The sequence below is a fragment of the Microtus ochrogaster genome, unplaced genomic scaffold, assembly GCF_000317375.1.
Source record: "Microtus ochrogaster isolate Prairie Vole_2 unplaced genomic scaffold, MicOch1.0 UNK6, whole genome shotgun sequence".
Taxonomy (NCBI): domain Eukaryota; kingdom Metazoa; phylum Chordata; class Mammalia; order Rodentia; family Cricetidae; genus Microtus; species Microtus ochrogaster.
In genome coordinates this window covers 11,131,427-11,140,168 of record NW_004949104.1, presented here as the reverse complement: position 1 = coordinate 11,140,168, position 8,742 = coordinate 11,131,427, and the positions used below count along the sequence as shown (strand labels likewise).

General features: G+C 50.9%; 1 protein-coding gene across 3 annotated transcripts in view; it reads left to right on the top strand.

Moving 5' to 3' along the window:
* The window catches only part of Sec14l2 (SEC14 like lipid binding 2), a 19,233-nt gene extending 11,640 nt beyond the window's left edge, over window positions 1-7,593 (top strand). For 2 of the 3 annotated variants that reach the window (XM_005366128.2, XM_013353409.2), the window contains 4 exons: window positions 1,788-1,894; window positions 1,973-2,112; window positions 2,228-2,397; window positions 6,985-7,593. In XM_005366128.2, the coding sequence (XP_005366185.1) occupies window positions 1,788-1,894; window positions 1,973-2,112; window positions 2,228-2,397; window positions 6,985-7,115 (548 nt within the window). In that variant the 3' untranslated portion in view covers window positions 7,116-7,593. The remainder of the gene's footprint in view (window positions 1-1,787; window positions 1,895-1,972; window positions 2,113-2,227; window positions 2,398-6,984) is intronic. The other variant, XM_026788755.1, reaches the window with a different exon arrangement.
* Window positions 7,594-8,742: the final 1,149 nt, after the last annotated feature.

Genomic DNA, 8,742 nt, shown 5'->3' with positions numbered 1-8,742 from the left:
TTTTTTAAAGATTTATTTATTTATTTATTTATTTATTATGTATACAGTGTTCTGTCTGCATGTATGTCTGCAGTCCAGAAGAGGGCACTAGATCTCACTACAGATGGCTGTGAGCCCCCATGTGGTTGCTGGGCATTGAACTCAGGACCTCTGGAAGAACAGCCAGTGCTCTTAACCTCTGAGCCATCTCTCAAGCCCCTTGGTTTCCTTCTTCTTTACCTTTGGGCTAAGACAAAGCGGGAGTGGCAATTTTGGACTGGAAAGGTCAATGCTTCGTTTCCCAGCACCTTGGAGGTTGAGGATCTCCAGGTCTAGGTGTGTCTGGGTTACATTTTAAGTTCAAGGCCAACCCAGGTTACTAGTGAGACCCTGTCTTAAAAATGACAATGTGGGGCACAACATATGCTTGTTATACGAGGCTGATGACCTGAGTTTGACGCCTGATCCCGCAGTGGAAGGAGAGAAACAACCCCCAAAAGCTGTTCTTTAGCATCCACATTTAAGGTTCCAGCACACACATACATCAGACACAAAAGACCAAGAAAGCATTTAAGATACCTAGGGACTAGGGAGGTAGAAGGTTGAAACTACACAGTGAATTCCAGGTCAGCCTGGGTTACACAGTGAGACCCTATTCCAAACCAAAGGACGTCAGGACTGGGGTGGTGAAGTCCCAGCTTTGGCTGTGGCCAACGCTGTTCTGTGTAGGATGGGAAGACCTCTCTTGATTTTTCTCCCAGCTCTCCAGCTCAGCAGGGAGAAGAACAAAATCAGTGCAATAGGTTTTTCTGGGTTTTAATTTTTCTGTTGGTACCACCCACCAAGTGCGTGAGTGAGGCAGTTTGGTTCCCTGGCAGCAGAGGTGTGTAGGAGGTTCGGGCTGTTCTACCCACACTTCAAATTCTTTCCACTAAATGTGCTTTGGGCAGACTGGGAAGAAACAAGATCTCCAACAGAGGAGGGGTCAAAGTTACTCCAGGTCGGTCACAGAGTTTAGCAGTGCCAACGAAGTCACCCCAAGGCCACAGGCACCATGTTCTCAAGAGTCACATGCTTTGGGGTCCTAAACACCTGAGGGCTGGCAGACAGTGTCCCAGTCATCTATGCAGAGGATACAAGGCTAGTCCCTGGCCTGGAGCTGCTTGGTATAGATGGTCTATACAGTCGGCATGGCTTCTGGGATTAAACATTGTGCCAGGCTGGTATTTCTTGGGGAAATGATTCTTGGCAGCAGACACTTGAGAGCTAATTGCTCCAATCGGGAGGGGATTTAGTTAGAAAAACAACAACAAAAGCAGTCAACCAGCCCAAAACAACAAGAAAAGACATAAAGTTGACTAGGTAAAGCCACGTAAGCCCATTTGAGGGGTCCCCTCTCCAGTGGGGTGCTTTCAGTCAGTGTAGGAGAAAATAACTGCATAACAGTGTAAGAACCTGTAGTCCTGCTGCATGACAACCCCACCCCGCTTTTGGTCCCCACCCACTATGACAGCAGCCCAGGGTTTCTGAACCCCGGCTCTTTCTGACGCCGTGTAGTACTGTGTGCACATCACGTGCTCACGAAGTACTCCATTTTCCCCCTGAGACACAGTCTCACTATGGAGCCAAGGCTGGCCTCACACTAATGGTGCTCCTGCCTGCTGCAGTCCCTTGGGTGACGCGTGCACCATGCCAGCTTGTAATGCTTCCTTTTAAGGCAGGGCCAGCCTTCTCTGCCTCTTCAGGACTGACCGCCAGGTACGAAGTCCTGCCTAGTGACACATTTCTGTCCTTCCCTCTCCTGCCAGCAAACTGGAAGGAGGTTTTACTCAAACACATCAGCCCTGAACAGTTGCCTGTGGAGTATGGAGGCACTATGACCGACCCTGATGGAAACCCCAAGTGTAAATCCAAGGTATGGGCCACCAGCTGGAGGTCAAGGGGGAGTCTTTGCTCAGAGGGCACCCCGACTCATCCTGTGCTCTGCTTCTAGATCAACTATGGCGGTGACATCCCCAAGCAGTACTATGTGCGAGACCAGGTTAAGCAGCAGTATGAACACAGCGTGCAGATCTCCCGAGGCTCCTCCCACCAAGTGGAGTATGAGATCCTCTTCCCTGGCTGTGTCCTCAGGTAGGACTGCCTGCTTCCCGGGATCCCAGCCTGTCAGTGCCAGTGGGTGGGCTGCAGTGCAAGAAGCCCAGTTGCCATGGACACACACACACACACAGGTGGATGTCCTCTGCAGGTGGCAGTTTATGTCGGAGGGATCAGACGTGGGTTTTGGGATTTTCCTGAAGACCAAGATGGGGGAACGGCAGCGGGCAGGGGAGATGACAGAGGTGCTGCCCAACCAGAGATACAATTCCCACATGGTCCCTGAGGATGGGACCCTCACCTGCAGTGAGCCAGGCATCTGTAAGTATCTGGGTCTTGGCAACACGTGAAGCCCATGCCTTTATGCTTATGACACGCCTCTTCCTCTCTTCCTCAGTGCGCTGGTCACCTCAGTGTCAGAATAGGAAGGGGTACTCTGTCTCATGACACAGAGCAGGAAAACTAGATTTGGAAAGATGCAGTGACTTCCTTAAGGGGGTCAGATAGTTAACAGCAGGGCGGGACTCTCACTGATATTCCCAAGTAGAGGCAATTGCCATCAAATCCAGGGAGTACGGGACTTCAAAAGTCCAGCTTTTGGGCGCTGGGCATGGTGGAGCACACCTGTAATCCCAGCATGTAGGAGGCTGAGGCAGGATTGCAAGTTGGGGCCAGCCCGGGCTGTACAGGCTTTCTCCAAGGCTAACTAGGCCTGAGACATCAGCCAGACATTTTTTAGGAATGCCTGTCCCCTTAGAAGTCAGAGGCAGAACTGACTGTGTGGGTGTAAGGATTTCACAGGGCACGGCATGCCAAAAAAAAAAAAAAAAAAAAAAAAAAGCCAGCCTTAAGCATCCTGAACACCACTCACCTCCAGGTCGACACAGGACGTGAGAAGGCAGCATACACAGGACAAAAGGGCTTACAGGGGCTCATGTGGTGATAGCTAAAACCCTTTAGACCCAGAATCCTACTTTTGAAATGTGGCCTACAGAAACCTTTACAAGAAGTTCCTAGCAGCCCGTAAAGCCAGTGAGTGACACAGCACATGGCCACAAGAAGGTCCATCCACACAACAAAACATGCAGTCATTAAAGAGAACACACCAACAGTTAAGATGTTAATTCACGTTAAGCAGGTAAACATGAAATACAGTGTGTGTGGTATATGAGTGTGTAAACAGAAAGGAGTTCTGGGAAATCCACACTAACTTGAGGGCAATTGGGCTGACAGAGGGAGTTCATTTTCCTCTATTTCTGCAAATATATTTTACAGTGTATTCTAGGGTAGTGGAAAAAGCACCAATGTATGCACACAAGCCAGACAATTTCTAGTTTCCTGACAGAGCCAGGAGACAAAGGGTAGAAAAGCGAGGAGCAAGGGCATTATGCTCCGATCTGAGCTGGACCTGACCATTGGCTGTGTGTGGACTTGGGCAAATGACTTGGCCTTCCTGAGGGTGGCTCCTGATTGCTGCAACTGGGAACTTGCAGAGATGCCAGGTTCCATGCGATAAGATCCGTGAGGCCATGGGCGTGATGCCAGAAATAGAGCATGCAACTCAGCACCGACAGCCATCTTTATTACTATTATTAGGGTAACTAGGAGAGCAGGATTGTCCCCAGAGATGGCAGCATCCCTGGGCACCACTGCTGAGGCTGCACCTCTGAGAGGCAGCACTAGCCCCGCAGAGATCTGCTCCTTCCTTCCCGGCCAGCAGCCTGCGGTGCTGGTGCTCCCTCCCTAGGGATACACCACACCGGGCGGGCGGGTGCAATCTGGCTCCCCAAGGAGCAGGATCATTCTTGTTAGTGAGCAGCCGAGTCACAGGGGCAAGCATACTCTGTGCTGCACCGAGAACAAGGATTGGCACAGCCCAGGCATTGCCATCCACAAGGGAGAGAGCACTTTATCTCACAGGGTAGACTTCCCTTCAGAAGGAGGCTGAGGCATAGACAAGATGTTCTCTTTCCCATCACGTAGCTAGTGTAGATGCTGAGAGAGGACACTAGAGGCTCCTAGTCACAGACTGAGGGAAAATTAAGACATTTATCCTTGCTGTGACGAGAGTCCCAGATCAAGGAAGTACGGGGTAGCAGGAGGCCAACACTGTTCATCTGAAGGATAAACAGCCTTTAATATAGCAGGATGGGAACTGCAAACCCTCGTTTACTTCAGTCTTTCCTGGATCTGTTCCCCTTACCTGCCTGGGATCTGCTTATTTGCTGGAGAAGCGGAGGCAGGCCACAGGATAAAATTCCCCTTTCCAGATGGAAAGGCAGGGAGGTAGGGTCAGATGTCACTAGGAGGCAGGGTTGTTGAGATCTAGAGATCCAAGAGCAATGCCTCTGAGGACCAGGTGACCCCTGCAAAGTGGAGCATGATCACCCCAGAGAGAATTAAACCTTTGGGTATGTCAGCTTCAAATGGTGCAAACACAACCTTCCCTGGGCTTCTCTGCCCCTTGCTCAGGTAGACTGAGGACAGGCCAACATTTGGGTGGGTTTCACCTTCTCCCAATTACTTTGAGAGCCTACTGTGTGAAATGCTTCAACTAGGGATGGAAAGAATGAAGAAAACAGTGAAATGGTCTTTGAGCAGTGAATAGGAAGGTCTGAAACACTGTAGGAAGGGGTCAGGCAGTGCTGGGAGAAGAGGCTCACGAGGCATGGATGCTGAGAATGTCTAACTTTGCCACAACCTCTCCCAGAGGGCTCCCAGCAAGTGTCTCTCCTTCACCATAAAAATGCGGGAAGTAGGCTAGAGCAGATTTCCTTCTGGAGTCCATGGACGCCCCAGAGAAGTGGTTCCGAATCTAAGAACCAACACTGCCCTCTCATAAATAATGTCTATTGTTCCCATTACTCACAGACAATGTAATCCACCTACGCATATCATTTTAAAATCAATATACTCCACCCGTAATATAAAATAGAAACAAGGAAGTCAGTTTGAATATAATAATTATTATGAAGTACCAAGGATTCAACCCAGGGCTTCCTGCATGCTAGGCAGGTGCTCTAACCCCAAGCACCAGAGCTAGAATTTATACATTTTACTACATATATGAGAGGCAAGATGGCACCTACTTCCCTAAAGAACAGCATCTTTCTCTTTGGGACACTGGCCCTGAAACCTCAAGGTGCTCCAAGGACCAGTCACCCATCACATGCTGAGACGCCCTTGACTGGAGGGCTTCCAGGGACTCCATGAGCCTTTGAATACATGACCAGTGTCACCCTGTGCCACACAGATCTACAAGCTGTAAGACTGCCCTTCCCTATGCCTGTGCCTCCTACAAAGCCCTTCCTTGTGTTCGAGGGCAGATTTTTTGCCGAGCAAAGCATCTCAATCCTGGTCCAAGGAGATCAAAGTACGGTGGACTCTGGTTGCCCAGAGGAGGGGAGTGTGGGATCTGCAGGACCTCTGGTAGAGATGGGAATCAGATGACTGACACCATGAAGTGTCAGGGAAAAGGAGTGGGCGCTGTGCGGACTGCTGGCCCAGGGCAGTTTATCTTGGGGTGAGAAGTCAGATGCTGGGAAAGTGAGAAAGGAGCAGCACGGAAGGGTGGTGCTGCTGCTTCTGTTTTCGGGCTTAGCTGTCCTGAAGGGGCATCTGAAGGAGATAGGACAAGCTTGCAAAGAGGCAGAGTTAGAGCGAAAGCAAGCCTGTTCAGTGGCCAAGACTTAGATGCCGTCCCTGCCAACTGTGTCCATGCTCCTTCCTAGAGGACACACAGCCCACAGCCTCCTCACCCGGCAGCCTGCCAAACATTGCCCATCCCTTTAGAGGCCTGACTCTATAGCAAGCCTGCCAAGTGCTGTACAGTCACATATGCAAGGAGCATGCCCATATTCAGTGTATGTTTGGAGAAAGCTGGACAGTGTGTGAGAAAACCTTGCCTCCAGAACAGTGCCATTCCTGGGTGCTACCACCAGAGAACCTCCAACTGTAGACATACCCCCCCCCATTATTTTTACACATAAATTAACAAAAGTGTTACAAACTGTTCTGAAGTTTATTTTGGCTTCTGTATGTATCTTAGCCACCACCACCATTCTCCCCGCCCCCACTCTGTCTTTATAGCTCAGTCTGGACTCAACAGTATATAGCCGAGGCTGGTCTTGAACGTCCTTACCTTTCTAAGTGTTGCGATTACAGGTGTGTATCACCATGGCCAGCTAAGCTCTTTCTTTTTAATATCAGAACAGTGTTCTGGAAGACAGATTACAACACAAATTGCTCAAGCAACTCTCCTTTGATGAGCAGCCCATACTTTTATTATTATGGGCAGGCATGCAGTGAGCACCCTTTGCCCCATTAATCTTCCCAGAGGGAAAGCACCTGGTTCATAAATTTTGCAGAGAAATGGAATGGGCTGGGCTTCCCAGGATCCAAATCAGGCAGGAGTATGGACAGGAAGGCAAAGCAGAGGGAAAGCCCAACCCACCATTGTCCCACTATGCGACATAAAACCCTTTCCGCTGATGCCAAGTAGGACCACTGCTGAGTTCAGAGCTGCAGTGAGGAAAAATGTGACCACAGAGACAGACCACGAACCCTGTGCTTTCCCACACAGACGTCATCGTCACAACTCTGGCTGCTAACATTAGTCAGCCTGGTCTAAGGAAGCCATGGCTGCTGGTCTTGAAGGCCTTTTCCTTCCAAGCTCTTACAGATCTGAGTCTCTCTGTCACCCATCTCTCTAGGCCTGTGCTGTGTCATACAGTTTTCTTCCACTTTATGAACACAGTGTCAACCCTGTGAGACTGAGTTTCAGAAGGTCCAGTACTTTCCCCTCCATCCCCTAGCACACCCTTGCTCAGTCAGTAAAATCCAGCCCTGCTCACCTCCCTTCGCCTCCTGGCGGGAACTGCCTGAACGTTGCCTTTTTTGCTCCCTCAGACGTCCTGCGCTTTGACAACACCTACAGCTTCATCCATGCCAAGAAAGTCAGCTTCACTGTGGAGGTCCTGCTTCCCGACAAGGCAGCAGAGGAGAAGATGAACCAGCAGGGGGCAGCCACGCCCAAATAACAGCTCTCGCCCGCCCCCCTCAGAGCCTTCCCGTTGGTTGTTTCTTTGTAGTAGCCCTAAGAAACTGGGCTGGAAGGAAGACTTCAGACTGCACAGAAGACCCAGGCCAGAATCCAAAGAGGACAAATAGCTAGGGTGGGTCCTTGTCATCAGACTGCTAAGGGGGTCTCCAGAAACTGGCTCTAACTATGTCTACCCTGGAGACCTGCCAACTTCACCTGCCCAGTGACAGCTAAGTCAGGGAGAGGAGGGGTACACAGGATGGCAGCAGGGAAGAAATTAGAAATAAGTGAAGAGATTGGGGTGCCACACTCAGGGAAGTCAGCTGCTGGGAAGACATTTGCTCCTAAACGAACATGGAACAAACCTCCATGATCGTAATGATGGTTGCAAGGGAGCAGGCTGCTAGGCACAGGATAGGAATCCCCACCTCTTCCAAACTTTTTTTTTTTTTTTGGTTTTTCGAGACAGGGTTTCTCTGTAGCTTTGGAGCCTGTCCTGGATTCTCTTTGTAGACCAGGCTGGCCTCGAACTCATAGAGATCCGCCTGCCTCTGCCTCCCGAGTGCTGGGATTAAAGGCGTGCACCACCACCGCCCGGCCTCTTCCAAACTTTTGTAAAAGGCTTGAGTATCTCCCAGCCCCCTCCCCAAGTCTCAGGAGTAACCCAAGTCGGCACTGGAAGGCAAACAGAGGGGCCTCTCTCCCCTAGAGAACCTCGCCAACTCCTGGGCCCCACTGGCTGCTTGTTTAGTTCTAATGGATGCCAGTGACCCAGAGTTCTGTGGAACTTTGGTACCTGGCCACTGCTGTCCAGGAAAGAGAAACCTTCCAAAAGCACAAGGGTAATTGCCTTCAGGAATGACAGATCTGAAAGGGCCCAGGAGGCCGTGGGTGGGTCCTAAGCCTCTAAGTAAGCCTCCACTTGAGCAACCCTACACAAAAACGGGAAGTGGGAGTGACCAGCACACAGAGAGCCCTTCCCAGTCTGAGTCTCCCACAGTGCCCGGGAACGGGTCTCCCGACTGACCTGGGAGAGGGCTGGGCAGGTCCTTCTCCGTGGAAGCAGTAACGGCAGGGCAGCGGTGGGTTCCTCTTGCCTCTAAACGCTGGTAGCCAGGGAAAAGGGGCGGCTACAGGCGACCTTGCAATAGCGGCTCTTGACCTTACACACCTTGCGAGCGAACGCCAGGTTACGGTTACGGACTGCCCAGAATTCTGGAACGTGGCCCCAGGCCCTTGCGGGGACCCCCTTTCCCCTCGGAATGAGACCCCGGCCCAGCCTGAGTACTCGTTCACCAAGCAGAGGGAGCTCTGTATAGGTGCAGGCCTAGCGACCAGAGAGGGCCGAGGCTACCCAGGATCTAGTCCCACACCTCAGGAACATTTCCTGGCCTTGGTTTACAATGCTGTTAGGTACATTAACCAATGAATAAAGCAATTTTCAAATCAAAGGAAGTAGAATTCACTGCCTATCGCCCGCTTCCTAGCGGTCTCTACACTAGATACACACACACACACACTTCCTAGCGGTCTCTACACTAGATCCAAACACAGAGAGAGAGAGGGAGAGAGAGAGACAGAGAGAGAGAGAGAGAGAGAGAGAGAGAGGAGGGAGGGGAGAGAGA